General features: G+C 37.2%; 1 protein-coding gene across 4 annotated transcripts in view; it reads left to right on the top strand.

Moving 5' to 3' along the window:
- Nucleotides 1-21,634, top strand: part of spire1b (spire-type actin nucleation factor 1b) — a 31,053-nt gene that overhangs the window by 4,169 nt on the left and 5,250 nt on the right. The window contains exons 3-13 of one of the 4 annotated variants that reach the window (XM_077575855.1): nt 4,260-4,496; nt 4,592-4,717; nt 11,670-11,741; nt 11,858-12,022; nt 14,251-14,337; nt 15,292-15,421; nt 16,057-16,098; nt 19,554-19,604; nt 20,571-20,734; nt 20,850-20,943; nt 21,059-21,201. In XM_077575855.1, the coding sequence (XP_077431981.1) occupies nt 4,260-4,496; nt 4,592-4,717; nt 11,670-11,741; nt 11,858-12,022; nt 14,251-14,337; nt 15,292-15,421; nt 16,057-16,098; nt 19,554-19,604; nt 20,571-20,734; nt 20,850-20,943; nt 21,059-21,201 (1,311 nt within the window). The remainder of the gene's footprint in view (nt 1-4,259; nt 4,497-4,591; nt 4,718-11,669; nt 11,742-11,857; nt 12,023-14,250; nt 14,338-15,291; nt 15,422-16,056; nt 16,099-19,553; nt 19,605-20,570; nt 20,735-20,849; nt 20,944-21,058; nt 21,202-21,634) is intronic. The other 3 variants (XM_077575852.1, XM_077575853.1, XM_077575854.1) reach the window with 3 other exon arrangements.

Raw genomic sequence — 21,634 nt, 5'->3', positions numbered from 1 at the left:
AGGCAATTCCACAAATTGTAACTTCATGGCCTCATGTCTCTTATTTTCTTCCTTTAAATCTCTGCTTTGGAATGAAGAAGAGTTTCATGTTACTTTCGATCATCACAACTGGCCTTCATATGTCTTTAATGGTTTCTGTGTCAAGAAAAATGTGTATTAGGTTCGTGCTTATATCTTAACTGAACAAATTCCGGAACAACTCTGAATTTGGAGAGTACAGATATTTGGGTTAACGTTTGGTTATCTGACCATCTGTACAGACAAAACAAGTTACGGTTAAGGGACTTATCAGTCAAAAACAAAAAACAAAGTTCATCATCTATCATATGACAGTCAGTCAGAAAAAAGAATCTCCTTTATTTCCGCCTGGGAAAATAACTCTTCTTTCTGTCTCATGATGAAGAATTTTCCAAGAAATAGTTTACACAAACAAGTTAATAAAATATATCTTGGCACCCAGTTACAACTTATTGATAACCATTTTCACCTATGGGCATTTAACTGTAGTGTTCAAATAACATTAGCATGTTGTGACGTGCCAGGAAACCTGCGTAAAAGAAGCAAATAAACACTTGTGGAGTTAACTGAGGGCACATCCTGTGTAATATCATGCTCAATGGCATTTCAGCTGCCAAATTGTAGTGACTTTTTTTTTAAAGACTTTGGTCAGTTTCCATATTAGGCAACTTTTGGGATGTGACTTTACACTGCTGCTATATGATCTAATTTGACATCCTTTACATTTTACTTTTTTGACTGCATGGATTTCAATTTGATTTCAATCAACGCACTTGCTTTTGTATGTTTTTAGAAATGGCAACAAATACATAACTAAGTGGATTTGCAGTTTATAACTGATGTATGTGTGTTGCACCAATTGAATATTCCATATAGTTATTGCAACCTTCAATCACTTAGTTTGGTTTCAAGTTTGTACAGTACATCTCCTTAGACCATTACAATTTTTCATTACATGCTGTGGCCTTGTATTGACAGTGCATTTTTAACATGACAAAAAGCTTGATTCTTCTGAAAGTAATTTGCACCAAACTGCTTACAAATAATAGCAAAATACAGCATTTGTATGTTTCATCACAATTTGTTTTAATCTGAAGCCACAATAACTTAAGATGACATGAAAAGTTGAGATGAGGCTGTGGAGCCTTTGTACAGAAACTATTGCATTCACTTGAAAAAAAAAACAACTCCTGTTTTTCTGAAATTTTTTGGGGGGAGCTTTGTTTTTTTGAGTATTTTTTTTCCATTTTCAGTTTTTCTGATTTTTTTTTTTTCAGTCAAAAAAATATTCAGAAAAACTTACTGAAAAAAATATTCAGAAAAAACAGGAGGAAAAATTACAAAATATATTAAAAAAACAGGGAAAAATCATTCAAATTAAACTTATAGCAATTTTTTTTTTTAACCTCTGAATTCCAAGTGACCTCCATATGCAATAAGATGGTCATGTTTACTTACTGGCTCTCAATAAAGGAATGAATGTGTATACTGTATTGTGGTTTGTTCTCTAATCTCTAAGGGAAAACCCTTTAAAAAATATATTCAGAAAAACAACAACAAAAATAGGGACAAAAAATTCAATAAAACAGAAAGAAAATACTCCAAAAATTAGTCAGAAAAACAGGACTTTTTTTTTTCAAGTGAATGCAATACGCTTCCGTACCTTTGCAAGACAGAAGCAGTTAAGCAAAAATAATTGAATAGCAATTTCAGTTTATTTTCCATTAGTGTCAAAAATGTAGAAATTGTAGTCAATCTGACGTTATTATTGCTTGTGATAATAGCCAGAGCAGCAGCAGTAGCAAATCTCCGTTGGTTGCACATCTTCATCCTTTACCCAGTTTTCCCTTTTTTCATCTCCTCTTCAGCCCATCATTCTGCTTGGCTGCTTGGAAGCCTGCGAAGCGCGCAGAGAGATTTTTAAATGCAGTGTGGTATGCTTGGTTGGGTAGCCCTCATGTTCAGATGCCTTAAAATTACAATCACAGTTTGTATTTATTTGTCTTTAATTGAGTATGACTTCATTATGTTCTATTAGAGTATAGTTTCAACATTTATTTCAGATGCTATTTTTTTAGGGAATAGGAGCAGTGGAATAAAAAAATAATTTAACATGGTTCATTGTCTCTTCAACGCTTAATTATTTTTCCTATGTGGAGCAGATGGGTTGAGTGCCGAATGATTGGCTGGCAACCAGTTCAGGGCGTGGCCCACCTCTTTCCAAAAAGTCAGCTGCGATATGCTCCAACACACCTGTGACCATTGTGAGGATAAGTGGTATGGGGAGAGTTTATTTATGTTAAAATGAGAGAGTGCTACGTGGCGGCCATGTTGGGGAGGTCGACGTTCCTGGGCAATGCAATACATGGACGTTGAAATTTAGTCGCAACTTGCTCATTTTGCAACCATTTTTCATGAGGTTAGCTTTTTTGTCAACGCCAAAGCATGTCGTATCTCAGTACCTACCGGTATTTAAGTGGGCTCGAGTGTTGACAACCAAAACAGTTAGCAAAGTAAGAGAACTTTAACTCTTTACACACAAATATGTCTGAATATGAGAACTCCCAATGTATCAAATTACAATGTCGATAATAGTTTATTTATTTTAAGCATGGAGACCAGCAAAAGCAGTAAGCAAACAATTGCTCAAAATATAAATGATATAGCAGAGGAGTGAATGATTAACCGTAACATAGGGAGTGAGCACTGAATATGGAACTTCCCATTACTCCTTGCTTGGGCCCATTCAGTTGCACTTTTGCTCCCACCCTTTTTGATCACTTGTTTACACCAGTTCTCTCTCCTTTTTCAGTGTTCAGGCAAGCAGATTAATTCCCTGTGCGATTTCTCACTTTAGCCTTTTGTCTGGGCCTTGGGATTGCTGGCTTTATCAAGCATGACTCTTTAGTTCCAGATTGATGTTTTTCCAGTACAAATAGTCAGTCCAAATGAAGAGCAGCAACACAAAATGATTTATTGAAAGCAAATTGATAAAATTGGCAATTAAAAGCTCTAGTTAAGATGATGATGATTATTTTTATCGATAAACAGCATTTAGACTTCTGTCTTCTCTACCTACGTTTATATCTCCTTGTAACACAACATTACTTGAGTCTTTTCGAACGAGATTTAAATAGTTTTATGTATGGAATGTCATTACTTGAGATCAGAAGCGTCTCTATTGCTAAGAATGTATTTAAGAAGTAGTAGAAGTTTAAGAGTTCAGCCAGGGTTATTATAGTTTTGGAATTTTCATTTTAGTTAGTTTTTATTATTATTATTATTTTTTCGTTTAGTTTTAATTAGTTTTCTGGGTGATTCTGTTACATCTTTATTAGTTTTAGTTATTTAAAAATGCTTATTTTAGTTACTTTCAGTATTCGTTTTTCGTTAAAAAAAAAGTGCATTGTGTGCAATATTTAATAAACACTATGGAAAAATGAAAAAAAAAAGTAATGCGTTTCTTACCTAGCATTGCATTTTGGATGAATTAAATGAAAAAGCAGGCGAGCCGAGCCATTGGAGCGAAAAGTCAAACATGCAAAATTGTTGCAGAGGAGCGACGTCATCTGAAGGTGCTTTTCTACTGGCTGCTGCTAGATGATGTCACTTCTGTGTGACACACTTTCAAACATCTTTATTCTAGTTAATAACAAAATAAATATACTTAAAATCCCTTTTAAAATCAACCCAAGTCTCATGTATTAAATTACCAAAGACTAAAACGAAGGACATTTTCACTTAATTATAGTTAGTTATAGTTTGTTTTGTAAACATAAAATGTAGTTTCAGTTTCAGTTTAAAATAGCTTTTTCATTTTTATATTTCATAACAAAAATTTGTTTTTGAATTTTAGTTCTTTTGATAGTTTGTGTTAACCAATATAACCCAAAGTAAATCAAAACAGTGCAATAAGGAAGAATTATTCAGAAAATATTTTTATTATACTATAGTAATGCAAATATGCAGGTCTTTGTGCGACTGTCTGTAATTTGTCACATAGAAGCAGAGTCAGTGCCAATGAGTGGCATGTATGTGATGTGAAGTAGTAGAAACAGACAGGTTTTTGTTGGTGTCTTAAAAAAATAAAAATAAAATATGCACCCTAATATAACACCCGAAAGCTTTGTGACTAAAGGAAAATATAGAGTCTGAGTGACTAAAGAAAGAAAGGAATTTAACCTGGATTACGTTTTTATTGGATAACAAAATACTGTAAATTATTGTACGCGCACCTGCAGGTGATTGAGTCTCTGGGCATCATGATCTACAAGGCCCTGGACTATGGGCTGAAAGAGAATGAAGAGAGGGAGCTCAGTCCTCCACTGGAGCAGCTCATTGACATGATGACCAACATAGCGGAGGCCGAAAGGGACGTCTGCCCTGACGAAGGCTACGAGGCAACTGAGGAAGAAGACGAGGCAGATGACGAACCTGACAATCTTTCTGGTGTTCATGGCTACAGAGGTATCCTCAAGGTAGTGTACGTACATTGGGCTGCCATACTTATTATATTTGGAGCGTGAAAACATATTTGAGAATACTACTTTCTTTTTTACTGCCTTTCTTGTAGCTGTGTACGGATCATCTACCCAGTCAGTCGGACGCCCCTAGTCATTACCAGGCAGTATGTCGGGCTTTGTACACTGAGACCAGGGAATTACGGACCTTCTTGGACAAGATCAAGAGTGCCAAAGAGGTGAGTCGTCATTTATATTATCCTTCATCATGGGCATGGAGAAGTCCTGCCCTTTCACATCAATCTTTACAGACGGATGATGACCAGGGTTGGGAGGGTTACTTTTAAAATGTAATCTGTTACAGTTACAAGTTACCTGCTAAAAAATTAAGTTAGTAATGTAGTCCAAGTAGCATAATATTAAAGTAATGTAACTGGATTACTTTTGGATTACTCCAATATTGAGTATGCTCATGAAGACAAAATAAAAATAAATATCACCACAATATATATTCTATACAATGTGCCCTTGCTATTTGCGGGTGATAGGGACCCGGGCAGCCTACAAATAGTAAAAATCCTTGTGTAATTAAAATGCATGTTGGCTAATGATTGATTGATTGATTAATTGATTGAAGGCCATATGCTGTTTTCGAACTGTCACTGAAAGCAACCACACCTCACAGATAAATAGATGGATGGATGGATGGATGGATGGATGGATAGATAGATAGATAGATAGATAGATAGATAGATAGATAGATAGATAGATAGATAGATAGATAGATAGATAGATAGATAGATAGATAGATAGATAGATAGATAGATAGATAGATGGATAGATGAAGGTGTACCTCACATTATGGTTGTAGGCTAGCGGGCTAGCTAGCAAGAAGCTACAGCGTATAGCATGCCGCTGGACTCTCAGTTCAAACTTTCGCTCAGAGTAAATTACAGTGAATACCTGTCACTATTTCCTCCTCGTCCGTGAAGCTTTTTCAAACTGCCCACGTGTGGAGGACACGACTAGTCAGTTCGTTCATTCCTACCTCCCCAACATGTAGCAACGGTCCCACACGCGCGGGCGTGCACGCTCTCTCTCTCTCTCTCGCTCTCTCTCGCACTCTCTCTCATCGTAGAAATTGTAATCCCTCAAAGTAATCCCCATTTTTAATAAATGTACCTGTAATCTGACTACATGTTTTTTCCTGTAACTGTAATGGAATACAGTTCCATTGTTTTTGTAATCAGATTACGTATCGGCGGTACATGTATTCCATTACTCCCCAAGCCTGATGATGGCTGACCTTTACTTTTGCTATGAAAGACTTAGTGAGGCAGGAGACTTAGTATTGTAGGCTTTCAGTAGATGCCTCATGGTTGCTTGGGACAACAGCAGCATTATGAAGCCACCATTGCACGTGGTGAAAGCTTCATAACTAGGGGCTCTCTTTCATAGACGCAGCTTGTTGAAAGAAATTCTCATGTCTGTGTGAAATTGTTGATTAATCACATGTTGCAAAATGGAGTACACGGCATGCCGTCCTACTGTACATCCACGTCGACCTCCTCGACTCGTGTGCCATCATTTCATCCATTTTCTGTCGTTTATCCAGTTCAACGACGGTCAGACAAAGGAATTACAAATGTCAAACTACAATTTTGTTAATATGCAGTCATATACAAGATCTATTCTGTTTCAGTAAAAAGCCATGACATAGAAGAAGGCTTAAACAGTAGCATGAAATCGGCATGCAAATTACAGAGGCTCATAGAAATGCGGACAGCATTTCAGAGCATCAGCTGATGCTTGAAGGCATCTGTGGTAATGCCTGTGGATAACTAAATGAATGGGCTCATCACGCCACATGCTTTATGAGTCATGCTATGACGTAACACCACATACACTTAGTCATACCTCTTTAGCTAATTCACTAATGACTGTTAGTTGACTTGATTTGGAACAAGCACGCCGTTCCTTACACGGCATCCAGTAAAGTAAAACAAGAACCTTTTCTCTTTGATTTTGAAATTTGTTTCAATATAATAATATAATCCAGTGTAGATTATTTCACTCAATTGTATCCAATTAAAGGTATTGTCCAAGGTATTTTTTACAGAAGTACAGAGATTCCCTACATTGTCCACTCACACTAGTGTATGGAAGGTGCGAATGTTTGGTGGTGGTCGGTGGGGCCGTAGGCGCACACTGGCAGCCACGCTTCTATCAGCCTGCCCCAGGGCAGCTGTGGCTACTTGTATCTGTTTCATTGTAAAGCGTCTTTGAGTGTCTAGAAAAGCGCTTTATAAATCTGATGCATTATTATAATTATTATTATCCCTTTATTGATAAATGTCGGTGTAAGTGCAATTCTCTCTTTTACATATTGTTCACTAAAATGTCAACATTGGAGGAGGTAAAGCGTTTGAGTTAGAAATGTCAAAATGTGTGGTCGTGAAAGAGTTTAAATACAAATGACTAGCAATCAAAAGTGATGCCAACAGTCTGAAAAGTCTGAGGTAGCAGTGAGGCGTGGTGCTGATAAGACGCGCTCGCTAGCTGACAGGCTAAAATGGGCCACAATGAAGACAAAGTAACATGATGTCCTACATAGATGACAGTATCTGACATGCTGACACTCAGATAAAACTGCCGACTCACACTGACTTTGCAAATTAGTGTTTGGACAGGCACCATTACAAATAGCTTTGGTGCCATGCGATGGAATTGCTTCATAATATTTTATTAATTGAATTTATACCATTTTAAATAATTGTAAAAATGTACAACATTTACAAAATCTTTACAACTTCTTCATACAGTGATATATTATTGCCAACTCAATTGAAATTAATGCTGTGGACCCTTTCTTTAATGTCAGATAATTTCAGATTGTATAAACAATACTTATCAGTTAGGAATTACATTTGTTAAATTTTTTTTCATTTTACTTTTTATTGCAGCTTTCTACTTGATGGCAAGACATGAACAGTGGGCAACAATAATATGGTTGAATACAGGATTATTTCCTCAATGCATTTTCATTTCCCCTTCACTTACTGTCAGGTTGTTGCTATGAAGACACAACATAATGTTTTTCTACTGTTCATTACCATCACGTGAAGGCTTTGCCTTTTGGGCAGCAGTGGTTTGGAATAGATGTTTCTCTGTAGGTAGGTCTGTACTGCGTGAGTGTGAGTATGCGTGTACGGGTGTGTACGTGTATGTGTGTCTTCACCTCAGGGCTTCGTCCTGCTATGTGCTTCTAAAACTGCCCTTTCAGTGTGCATAATGCATGTGAATGAATGGAGGGAATTTGGTCAGTTACATAACCTTTCAAAAGAAAAGGGAGGGCAGAGAGAATTCTTATTAATGGTGGGAGAAAAAAATAGAAAAAGAAAACAGAATGAATGAATGAACGTCACTAAGGGATGGATTAGGCCATTATAACAGAATTTTCCAGTACTTTTATGTAATTTAGCTGCAAACAATCACTATGTTTGTTCCAATGGCTTTGTTATTCTAGTTATTACATACTGTATCAATTAAACCAAATCATTAAAAACTGTTAATAATAGAATATGAAGGGTTAAAAAACAACAACACTATTATTATTTGTATCTCTCTTAAAGCTTTTCAGGTGTGTTATACTCCAGGGGGATCACTTCAGAAGGTTAAATAAACAAAACAGTGTGTGGATGTGTGCGTACCAGGGTTATTATAGTTTTAGAATTTCTTATTTTAGTTGGTTTTTATTTCGTTTTGAGTTTAGTTTTTTTTAATTTAGTTAGTTTGAATTAGTTTTCAGGGTGGTTCTGTTTTAGTTATTTCATAAATGTTTAGTTTTAGTTTAGTTTTGGTTACTTTCAGTATTAGTTTTAGTTTAAAAAAAAAGTGTATTACTTGTGTGCAATATTTACAAAACACCATGGGAGCGACATCATCTGAAGGTGCTTTTCTATTGGCTGCTGCCGCTCCATGAAGTCACTTTTGTGTGACACACTTTTAAACGTCTTTCTTCCGGTTAATATCAAAATTAATCTACTTAAAATCACAATTAAAATCATCCCCAAAAGCTCATGCATTAAATTAATTACCGAAGACTAAAACAGAGGTAATTTTTGCTATAGTTATAGTTAGTTTTAGTTATTTTTGTAAACATAAAATGTAGTTCCAGTTAGTTTTCGTTTTTTAAAAAGCATTTTTGTTTTTGTTTTATTTCGTTAACGAAATTGTTTTTTTCGTTTTTGTTTTTTAGTTAGTTTTAGTTAGCTAAAATAACTTTGGTGCGTACATGCGTGCGTGTGTAAATGTTAGTGAAAAGATCACCAAAATACTGATTCATAAATGATCACAGACATTAGTAATCGAAAAATGATAACTATTGAAACACTCTTACAGTATACATTTGCATGGCTAACGTTGCTCTTATTTTGAAACACAAAATGTACTCCCATAACAACATAAAATGTGTATTTGCAAAATAATAGCCATTTATTGGTTTAGAATATGAGGCCAAGATAAGTCATTAAAAAAAATCCACCATTAATATGATCTTAAACTTCACTAAAATCTTCTAGACAAGAGTTGAAAAAATAAAATCAGTTACATGGTAAAAGGTGTGTGATGACTACCATTTTGCTTCTCCACACTAAAAGATTTATTTTGTTACCAAGTAAGTTGCACAGGTTAGGTCACATTAATGCTGAAAATCTTTTTGCAATGATTTTTCTAGGAATCGGGTAGGTCATCACAAAAAGCTGGCGTTTGAACAGGGATGTGTAGACATAAAAAAAAAAGTGATTACACATAGACGCTGACATCATTGTGGACATGACATTTGAAAGAGCATCACTTATTAGGTAATACATGCATACATCTGTGCTTGTATGTATAAGAGAGATCAGCTGCGAGTCTCCCTCCCCCACACTGCATTGCTTCATCTAAATGACAGTGTCGCGGCAGCGTACAGGGGAGCCGTCTTTATCCATTAACCGCTACCGGATCTTAATGCCAAGCAGTGTCTGTTGTCTCTTTAAATGTCTCCCATCGACATTTGCAGAAAAGCAGCTGAACAACGTTGTATGCCAGGACAACAAATATTAAAGTAATTAATAAAATATTTATTTTTTAGGAGCGGCCCATTAAAAATGGCCCATTTAAATTCTACACTCAATGATCAACTGCTTTTTCATATTGGAGAAAATTAATAGTAGGAGTTTTATCATCAGGTTAATTAATCCACACAATCATGTGTTATATTTGACCAAATTCTTCTGCTTCCATGGCTTAATTAATGTTTTACGTGGTTGTCAGCCTGCTGTCAGCTACAGCTATGACTCTAAAAAGCATAACTGCTATAGAAAATGGATGGGTGAAATTTATGGAGGACCAAAAGTGCCAAAATTAAATAAATGATTACACCATTAAATAATTAAATAAATGTGTCACTTATGGAATTACATAAATCTGTGTGTTATTAAATGTGTCATTAATTAATGAAATTACCTATGATTATTTGTAAATATATATATATATATATATAATTATTTCTCTATTTAAATAATTATTTCATGGTCACTGTGTTGCGGGGTTTCATGAATTTATTTTATCTGTCAAACTCACCCATCAAAGTTTGGTGGGCAGGTGCTAACACCCGATTGGTCACCCTGCTCACCAAGTCAAGGCAAATCCATTTCAGAATAATGAATTAATGCAGAGTAAGTAGCTAGTAAACACAATTGGATAGGCTGGGTGGCGCTATTGACCTCAATAGGTGCGTTACCATTAGACTCAGATGTACGCTCTCATGAGGTGCTTTTTGAGAAGTGTTGAAATGGAAGTCACTTTTTTTTACATTTCCTGTAGTCATGTGACCGCGCCCAGTGAAAAGGAAGTTGGAAGTAGTAGAAATATCGCTTTTATTTTTATGTTGGTTTTGCACAATAACAAGCCTCGATCACTCTAGTTCAGCAAAAAAATCCATCACCTTAGCCGCCATGTTTCTAACCTCTTCAGGCCGAAGCAGTCGATTAGACAAGATTTGAGTCAATCAGTGCCGCCCACTAACTTTGACGGGCGAGTTTGACAGATAAAATAAATTCATGAAACGCTGGAACACAAGGAACAGGACAAAAATAAATACAGAAATAATTATATATATATTTATATATAGGTAATTTAATTAATGACACATTTATTTAATTATTGGTTTATTTAATTTCATATTTAATTAATAAATGGCACATTTAATTATTTCATGACATATTTATTTAATTATTAATGATGTATTCATTTATTTAACTTTGGCACTTTTGGTCCTCCATAGAAATCTGCTTTCCTTATGAACAGTGAACCTCTGCATATTCATGGTTTAGCATTTGCCAATTGCCCATTCATGGAGCCATGTCTAATACAAAAACATTGCTTTGGTGCCATCTTGTGGCAAGGACCTAAGTTGAATTAATGGTGGGAGCTTCATTTAACTAGCCATACTCATATGCTTAAAAAAAAAGAAGCTTTTCTGTTATTTGTGACATCTATAGACAATTACAATCCTTTGGGGAGTGGGTTTGAATTACTGGTGGATTATCATTACTCATGACTTGCTCCCTATCCCCCATGCATAACACCAATTCACTGAACAGAAAAAGTATTTTTCCATGTTTATGTTTTTGTGATGTACTGCCCATCCCAGAGGTGATAGAGATGTTCCAATGAACAAACATCAAGATCATCTCTGGCTAGATTAGCAGTTGTTCTCTTTAAACTTCCTTCAACATTACCACATAATAATGGATTACTTTACAAACTGTAGCCATGCAGTTTGAATGTAGCAAAATACATGAGACTATGCGAGTGATGTTACATAAGAAACATACAGCAGAGCTTATATTCCAATCATGGCAGCTGGCCCTGTGCATGATGATAGTGAATCGGGATTTGCTCATTGAATTGAGCTCTTGTTGCTGTCAGCACAGTGTTGTGATTGTACCAAGTTATGGCCAGTGAAGTATTAAATAGAAGATACATATTTTTCCAACCTTGTGGAAGTTGTTTACTCTTCATCCCCATTTGTTTTGGTGAATTGATGCCAGCCTGAGCTGCCGGTGAATCATGCCTCATCAAGCTGAATTTAGAATTCACTAGCTCTCTCTTTAGTCTACCTCAGCCTTTTCTTTTCTCTAACAGAATCTTCGTAAGATGGAAGAGTCAGCAGAAGATCCCAGAAGAGACCTGAATGACTTAGAAAATGCTGATTGGGTAACATACACTATCATTGATCTCAGCCCGATCAATTGAAGATACCTCAACTCAATTATAAAGGGCCAACTGTTTGTTGTACCTCCCTGCTTCTGATGGCCTTTACTTCCTGTCAGGCTCGATTCTGGGTTCAGGTGATGAGAGACCTTCGAGATGGAGTCAAGCTGAAAAAGGTGCAAGAGCGTCAGTACAACCCCCTGCCCACTGAGTACCAGCTTACTCCCTACGAAATGCTCATGGACGATATCAGGTCCAAACGCTACAAATTGCGCAAAGTCATGGTGAGTGTCTAATATGGATGACATAAACATATAATAATATACTGGTCTGCTTAATGCTTTTATGATGTTCTATTTTTCTCAGCTTTGGACTGTTTTCAATTGTAAACCACTGCTTACTAAATTCTTTGTTGCTGGACAGAAACCGTACATAGAAATACAGTATATGTACGCAGTGGCGTAGCAAGGGGCCCCAGGGGCCCCAAGCAAGAAGGGATTGGGGGCCCTGGCAGATGGGGTGTGGGTGGGGGGTTGGTATGGGAGATGACAGACAACCATTCGTCAGATGCATGTTGTTCAATTTTAAAATTGCACATCTGCATCTTAAAGAATCAGCTTTTCTTTTTTTAGTTTAGTTTATTTGGGCATGATACATTTACGACAAACATTTATATACAGTAGGTAGTACATTGTGTTGAAGCCCAAAAGGATTAGGCTGAAGCAAGAGCTTATAGATGCCTATCCCATCATAATATACATCATACAGCGTGAATTTTTTCTCACTGAGCACCAATGCTCAACATAAGAAACACCAATCATGAACTTCAATTGAAGATAAGGAAAAAAATGCTGTACAAAACAAAATATTGTATAAAACAAATACAAATGGAAATAAAAGTCCTTAGGCCCTGCAATACAGCTATCTGCTGCCATACCACATATTTTTTCAAATGTGATGTCACCTCATATTCAATCCTAAACATTTTTATTCCACCCGGAGAAAACCCTGAACCTATACCTATCATGTATAATTTTTCAAATTGGTATAAATTAGCAACACACTTTAGATCTTTATCTAGACCATTCCATAAAATAACACCTCTTCGAGTGATACAATGGCTCTTCAGGTTCGTACGAACAAACACACTGTACCTTAAAACGATATGCTCCCCTTAGCATATATTTCCCCTCTCTGTAAGTAAACAACTGTTGTATGTTACTTGAAATATGATTGCTATTTGCTTTATATACTGTAAAATTAATAGAGATTTGGGTTTTACTAGATCTTCAAACTTTAATAGTTTAGATTCTAGGAACAGTGCGTTTGTATGGCCCCTGAATCCCACATTGCGCACAATCCTAACAGCTATCTTCCGTAGCCTAAATAGCATTTCCAAGTAGTTTTTGTAAGTATTTCCGCAAACCTCAATGCAAATAGCTTAAATATGGAAGAATAAGTAAGCAATAAAGTATGTGGAGAGATTTTTCATCAAGCATGTACCTGCATTTACTCATTATAGCAATTTTTGGTTGTTGCTAATTTAGAACGGATACTAAATTAATTGTGCTTCATTCAAATTACTTGTTGAAACAAAATAAAAACAGTATTATAATAGTAAAGTGCACATCCAAGCCATTTCCAAAAGTGGCGCTTCCTTGATTTGGCTTGTGCAAAAGCAGTTATTTTATGTTCAAGATTCAGTGATCTTTTCACTCGGTGATCGATTGAGAATAAAGCCAGCCCTGAAAGTCCCTCCTAACACAGTCATAAACAACTCTTACTTATTATTACACTCACCACTGTCGTTTTCTTTTCTCTTCTCCCTCTTTTTTTCTTTGGTTTTTCACTCCCAGATGGATAGCTCCTTCATCTTGTCAGTCTTGTCGGAGAATCTCATGTCTCTATTATTTATTGCACGCTGTGACTCTGAGCAACAGGTGGGGGAGGGGCGAGTTTGGCTTGCGGGGCCCCATTAGCGAATTTGAGACGGTCAATTGTCATTGCACCTTGGCACTCCTAATGTGAAAGAATAAGAAATGTGTTTTTTATTAAATCTGTTGGCCCTCTGGCGCAATTGCCTGGTTTGCTTAATGGGAAGCTACACCTCTGTATGTACTCATTGTTGATGTTTCATAGCCTGGTTTCAATCACTTTCCAACTGCTGCTATACTCTGTTGTATTTGTTAATCCAGTTGTTGTTTTTTCATCACCCTTGGCTGCTTGTTAATCTTATCGTGTTGAATTTTGTAGTGTAGCAAAAAACAGACTTACAGTGTATTTGACATTAAGAACCCTGTGATTTCAGACACCTGAGCTAATGTGAGCTACTGGCTACACTTGAGTTAGCTAGTGGACAGACACCTCCATCTTGGTCCACTATTGTGATGTGCACCAGGTGTTGGATGATTGCATTCACACTTGACCAAATGAACTGCAATGACATCTATTGTTTATTGTTGAAGCCGAGGGATACATCAGTATTGGTGTTTACGTTTTTGTGTTGTTTCAGGTGAAAGGAGACATCCCGCCCAGGCTTAAGAAGAGTGCTCATGAAGTCATACTGGAGTTCATTAGATCCAGACCACCGCTTAACCCTGTGAGTGGAACTCAATTCTTACGTCCTCTACTCAATTGATTTACACAGTCTGAAATGTTGTTCTGTTTAATTGAACTCAGAGCGCAGGAAGCCATAACTTATGTGTGAGGAAAAACATTTGGAAATGAAGGTTTATTGTACCTTCTGCCATCTAATCAAAGAAGCAATTAATTGTTCTGCCTGCTATACATTACTGGCATAGGCAGAAAAACAAATAGGATTTTGTAATAATTATTAAATAATACTTTATAGAAAAATTAATTGGAATGGAGACTTTCCCGCAGCTTCCCAGATGATCTCTCACGTCACATGAGTGTGCCATGGCACTCAATAATCTGATTGCTGTAGTTCATGCAAATATTGAGAACTCTGAAAATGAAACTGACAACTTGCATTAAACTCAGTCAGCATCACTACTTACTGTAAAAGGGTCACTCCAAGAGCAAATTTACAGAAAAAGCTTCTCTCATTGCTTTTCTGTTGATTTAAAGCCGAAAGAGTAGCTGCTTGTGCTGAGATATCAGGAATGAATAAAATAGTCACAGAGGAAATAAAGTTAAAATAACTCTGATTTGTGTGTCAGGTACTAAAGATGCCCACCATGTTTTTCCCTCTCTATTGACAATTCCGGGCTTACGTGACAAGTCAAAATGGTGGTCAACGCTCTCTGCTCATTAAAAAGCATTGGACTTTGGATCCTTGAAATTTGATTTGTGAGCATTATTTTAACTTCAAAATGTGATGAAATATAATTTGACTACTACAACAATCTGCCTGGTTTGTTTGTATGATAGTCACAGACAAAAGCATTTCAATACTCCGTTTGTTTACATCGTGTAAAGGAAGTTGCATTGGGGAAATATCAGAAATGTTCGGAATTGTCAATTTATTAATCAGCTTACATTCTGTGGAGCTCTGAGGCTCCATGCTTCTAATCATCGCATTGTTTGGAAGGTGTCTGCTCGTAAACTGAAGCCACCAACTCAGCCTCCTCCAACCCTGCATGAGAGGATCCTAGAGGAAATTAAATCTGAGAGGAAACTTCGACCCGTGACCCCAGATATGGTCCGTAGGGGACGGATGGGTAAGACCCTCAACACCTCTAAATATCCATATTGCAATGTAGTGTATCATTTCTCTCATTTGGTTCGGTAGCAATACACCAGCATCAAATGTTGACATTGTTTATTTTTAACCAATGATCTATTTTGACAAAAAAAAGTCCTACTTTAGTCTTTATATCAAGCACCACTTACTGTACTTTGTTAACACATCCAGTATGTTACTTAACCTTAATGTGACATATGGATCTGAAACATTCACATACTAAATATTCACAAATCACACATTTATGAGGAGTACTTACCAAGAGTTAGATCTCTAATGTAACAAACAATACTGTATTGTTACACACAATGATTTCCTTCTTGGCTCTTCTCTTGCTAATGCTGCTGAAACCTTCACATTTGTGTTGCAGCTATCACTACTGCCTTCCTATTTAGCTTGAAATATAGAAGAGACAGTTGAATTGTAATTGTCTACTGAGTGCAATGCAAATGCTTGTGAACTGTAAAAGTCCAACTTTTTTTTTTTTCCTGCACTTGAAAATCAAAAATAAGCATGCTAACTTCCAGAATGTCTTTCTATATGCAGTCTAAGTATGTTTCTTAAAATAACACTCTGCTTTGACTTTCCCATGCCATGCATTTCTGGTTGCAGTAATTCGACCACTTAGCATGTCTTTCAGTTTTGATGCGTCAGGTAACGTTCCTCCTGCTGCTTACCTGGCTTCCATTTATGAAATGTTCTCTTCTCCTCTGTCGCTATGGCTGCTGCTCATCATTATCTTCATCATCCTCATCTACAACACATACACACTCACACATATGGTTTCTGCGCATTGCATTCATATTTCATGCTTTGATAGTGAAGGTTGGCTGATGCGTGTGGTTGTACAATGCGCTGATGGGGGACACTGTTCAGCAGGAGCGTATATGGGTGGCTGATGTAGAAAAATTGCAATCGAACAATTACAGAAACATTCATTCAAACGTCAAAAGCAAAAATGCAATTCTTTTGTGAAATGTCATTTAGAAATGATTTGCATTTACCTTCTATCGGTCTAGTTGTAATATTTTGTTTCATATCAGAATCTTTATTTAAACCGTTATGGTTGAACACAATCCATTCTGTCCATCTTGTGTCCAATTGTAAAAGCTTTGATAGCCGTACAGACAATATTTTAGAGCCAAACACATATAAACTTTAACTGTGGATAACAAGCAACTCAAACTAGCCACTAAAGTTAGCAGTTGACTTCAAGGCCACCACTTCACTACTTATAGGTATGATGGAAGGCAGTGGTTATTTATAGCCCACATTCTCTTGGCCTATTGTTATGCGAGGAGGACTTTTTCTTGCTTTTAAATTCATCCTGTCTGACTGTGTGGACTGATTGCATAATATTTACTTTGCTGGTGCTTCTGGTCTTTTTCTATTAGAGGAATTGAGTGCTGCAGGAAAAAAAAGTGTCTGCCAACTTGGCATCTTGCGGAGTCATTATTGTTGTACAAAAGGGTCTTTCATGTTCCCTGGTGAGCATGCGAGAAGTTAATCCATGTTGCGATGGACCAATGTTTGGTAGGACGCGTGAGCCGTTTGGTCACTTGATGATCCATTTTCTCCAATGTGTCAACATTTACTTTCAACAAGCAATGAAGCAAATATGGAGATGTGTGTCACTGAGTCATCAAATGGGAATAATACTCAGCCCCGCATTCCTCTTACTGAAGTCAGTGTCTCGCATCTCAACCCAACATAAGATTTATTATCACGCTGAATCATTCGTGATGTGGAGTTATCCTGTATGTGTGCTCCTCCAGTTTCACTTCTGGGCCTGTTTTGTTATATAATGATACACTGGATATATGGCGATAATGACACTATTTTTGGTGTACAGTATTGAATCAATCAATCCTTTTTTTTCCTCCTTTTTTTTTATATTAGGTTATTATTCAATAGGTTCTCAACCGACTTTTATGGTATTGTCATACTGAAAAGTAGGGTTGCAATGAAAACAGATTTTAATCTGAAAATCAGTTTTGAGTTCAAAGCTGTGACTGCATCGGTACACGAACTAATGAATTGGTATAAATATAGCTTGAATCAGCCGATCGCACGCCCGATCAAAAAGCTATAAATCAGTTTGACGTTGCTGATGATTTGAATCTCTTTGAGGAAAATGCCACATTTACAGTACTGACAAGTTCATTCATATTGTAAAATGATGTTCGACTTTCGAGAAGAAATTCAGTTCATCATACCTCTGGTATTGAGCCCATCAAATCAAATCGTAATCCCACTGAATTGACTCATTCCACTTTAAAATGTGTCATACTGTCGTCCTTGAATTGTATTGCACCCCATTTATTGAGGTACACATTGAATCGGGTTTTATTGGAGAGATGAACATCCGTAATGGACAGTATATAATCGCTGCAATGTGAAAAACACTTATGTCCATTTTTGTTGTCGTTTTTGTTCTGTGTCTGCATTCTGTTTCATCCCAAAAATGTAAAACATAAAAAAATGGAGAAAAAAAATGGATGTAAGTGTTTTTCACATAGTAGCGACAATATACATAAATATACAGCAGTTCTATTATTAGCTCATTATCAATTTCATATGATTGACAATATTAACTCATTCAGTGCCATTGACGGCACTTTTGCTAACAAGAGTATGAAAACCTAGAATTATTATTTTTTTGTTAATTTAGAACAGATATAAAATTTGTGATTAATCGTTAGTTAACTAGTAAAGTCATGTGATTGATTACGATTAAAAAAAAATGAATTGCCTGACGGGCCTAATAAAAATAAGTAAATAAAAATAAGGGCCGTTTAATCGTAATTAATCACATGATAATTTTAAATCTGTTATTAATGTACAATTAAAAAATATATAGGTTTTCATAAAAAATGAAATAAAAAATTGTTTAACTAATAGAAATAGTTCACATTCATTTTTGACGTCTATAGTTGTCAATGGCAGTGAATGAGTTAAATAAAGCTAAATGAATTGGACCAATGAATAGAAAAAGGGAACCTAATTTTTACAAAATAGGTGAGAACGGCTCTGTGGTCCACTTGACACCGTTTCTTGGAAACATGACACTGAAACCATAATTGCTCCCAGTGACCACAGACACCACCAGAGTATGTTACTACTTAAAAACCACAACCTATTAGTCCATTTGCTACACTGCCCAAACCATCTATCTATCCATCCATCCATCCATCCATCCACTTTCTATTACTTATTCTGTTCAGGGCCACAGGGGAGACTGTCTGAGCTGACTTTAGATGAGAGGCAGGGTGAATCCCTTACTGGTTGCTAGTTAATCACTGTCAGTAAGGTGGGGGCTTTAGGACCCAGATGCGGGAAGGCAGGGCAAGGAGGCAGAGGTGCAGTCCAAAAGAGGTTTTAATATCTAATCAAAAAAAAAGCTAACTTCAAAGTACAACACAAATGGAACTAACAAAACCTGAAGCAAAACATGAAAAAACAACTAAGGCAAGACTAACAACATGACATGGATCCGGATAAGGCAAAGAGGTCAGCGTGACGTGGCGAAAGACTTACGAACGTGGCAACAGAAAAAATGAACCGACACAGACAGGGGGGAGACAACCGACTAAATACACCAACACTAATGACATGACAAGACACACCTGGCTGAGGGCACTGATTGGATGACACATGAGGGTAATGGGGAAAGGTGGACACAATCAAGGTTGACACAGACACCACACGAGGAAGGGCAAGTGACCAGAAACGAGAGGAGTCAGACTTTTCACAATAAAACAGGAAATGACAAGACAAGGGGAAAACATGACAGGGAGTAAACAAGACTGAAAGTAAACATGACAATCACGGCGCTGCTAAAACCAGAATTAAAAGGAGTTTTCATACCAGATGTTTCTCCTCTGACAGTATTGTTTCCCAAACTAAAAAGAATATCTCACCAAATGACGATTTGAGTTTAGATGGAGGATTTGGGCAATTGCGGTGAGCACTGTAAGACACTGCAATGTAGAGGTACACAGTAAATGTATGCATAGGGGGGAAAAATCACACTTTATTTAATTTTTGACCTGTGACTTAATTTAAAAGGTTTGTGTAGCTTTCCTAATGAAGGAGGTATTCCCTTCTAGGTTTTGGCAAAACTCGCAGTATGCCACAGGACTTGTTCCGTACAGGACTAGGTAAAGTATGACGTATGAGACATGTTGCTTGAAGAATTTTTTTTTTTCAACCCTAACCCAATGGCCTTGTCTGTCCGCCTGCCTGGCTGTCAACTAATATGTTATTTGATCAAATACTATGCTCAGACTGGCCAAATTGCAATTAAGTGCACAATGATGTCTCTGTATTAAGTCCCAATTTCAATCCAGCAGCGCAAAAATCCCTCTTTGAGATGATGAGCTCGTATGTAGCCCTCAAACAGGAGAAATATTATCAGCAGTGGGTTTTCATTTTCACCCCTCACACTTTTTTTTTACGCTTATTCCCACCTTCCTTCTCAATCCTCTGCATTTTTTTTCAACAGTTCCACAGTACTGTTTAGTCAGCATTTTTTTGGTGATTTCTCTGCATCTCCATCCATCCATCCATTCATTCATCCATCATCTATACTGCGTATCCTCGTTAGGGTCACTGGTGTACTGAAGCCCGTCCCAGCAGTCTTCAGGTGAAAGACGGGTGAGGTACACTCTGGACTGGTCACCATCCAATTGCAGGCAACTTTAAGTTTTATACAGTATATACCCTGTTTTGCATCAGTGGCCTAGTGTTTTTATATTTGCCTTCTTCTTAACTACTTAGTGGAGGAAAGTGTGGAGCCCAGAGTCTGAATATTTCATGAAAGGTGGCTGCCTCCATGTTCTTTGTATAACACCAGCTTCCTCCAATCCCTCGCCCTCTGACCAGCCTAATTCACCCATCCTGTCCCTCTCTGACCTCAAAGGGATCTTCAAATATTATCTTGTATTCTCAGGATTCTTGCATTGTTTGACTTAACTGTCATTCAAACAAACGACAATGAGATGATTATTAAAAGTGAATCACAACACATTTTGAATGGATGCAAGAAATCCTAAGAGAAAATGTTTGGAGATCCAGTGCTGTTTGTCTGGTTATCTTAATGACAGCCTGTGCGTGACTCTATGCAGATGAATTTAGCCCATACATGGGCAGGAGGACGTCCAGCACTCTGTCTTTGACCCTTGAACCGGCATCTCCCAAAGCAAACCCCTCCGGATCTCAGTCTGTACCGCAGAGGAAGAAGCTACTGAAGGCTCCCAGCCTCGCTGAACTCGACACCTCTGACTCTGATGTCAGTGGGGGCTTGTGATTTTTTTGATTTTTTTTATTCCAAAATGCATCTGATGTCTGCTGACAGAGCAAATTGTTTTAATATGCGTTTTTGTGTATTCCGTCTATTTATTCAGGATGACTTTTTAGGGCACATATCAGCAAGCACTTCAAGTGTTGCAACATCTCTAATGGATGACACGTCTCCAGAGTCAGCAGTGGGAAAGAAGAGTGAGTTGTGAATTCATATTCACCACATAAATCATAATCCTGTGTCATGTCTTGACATTAACGAAAGTTCTATTATTCATGAAAACGTTATGTGTGATTATCTTGTGAACGCCAGCTCCACCGCAGTTTCTGCCCATCTCATCTACACCACAGCCAGAGAGGCGCCAGACCCCCCAGAGGAGACACTCCATCGAGAAGGAAACGCCGACCAACGTCCGACCCTTTCAGCCGCCCTCCAAACAGAATTCCAAGTCTCTGGTGTGTCTGCTGTTACCGTTTTCAACACTTGAAAACTGTGGAAGCTCTGAGGTTGAATATCATTATGTTCCAGGAAATTACTGAACTGGAATCAAACGTCAAAGTTTCCCCAAAATGCTAATATCCAAGATTGTAAAATCGAGGTGGATGATGGATTGTGGAAGGTGTTTAGAAGCAAATGTGAGGGATTTTAACCTAGAGTCAAAAGAACTTGTGCTGTTGAGGTAGCCCTTGAGCAAGGGCTTAGGTACGAGACTGTCCATTGGTTCTGATTGCTCCGTGTCTTCACACTTAAGACTTTATATAATCCAGCGCAAAAGTGCACAGCAAAATCGACACTCTAAATCTAACACAAGAAAAGTGTTTATATGTGTCCACACCAATGAGTGTAAATCTGACACTTTTCAACTTCTTTCACACTTAACCAGTGTTA

The sequence above is a fragment of the Vanacampus margaritifer genome, chromosome 9, assembly GCF_051991255.1.
Source record: "Vanacampus margaritifer isolate UIUO_Vmar chromosome 9, RoL_Vmar_1.0, whole genome shotgun sequence".
In the NCBI taxonomy this organism is placed as follows: Eukaryota; Metazoa; Chordata; class Actinopteri; order Syngnathiformes; family Syngnathidae; genus Vanacampus; species Vanacampus margaritifer.
The sequence above is the reverse complement of the archived record's forward strand: the minus strand, read 5'-3'. Positions and strand labels throughout refer to the sequence as shown.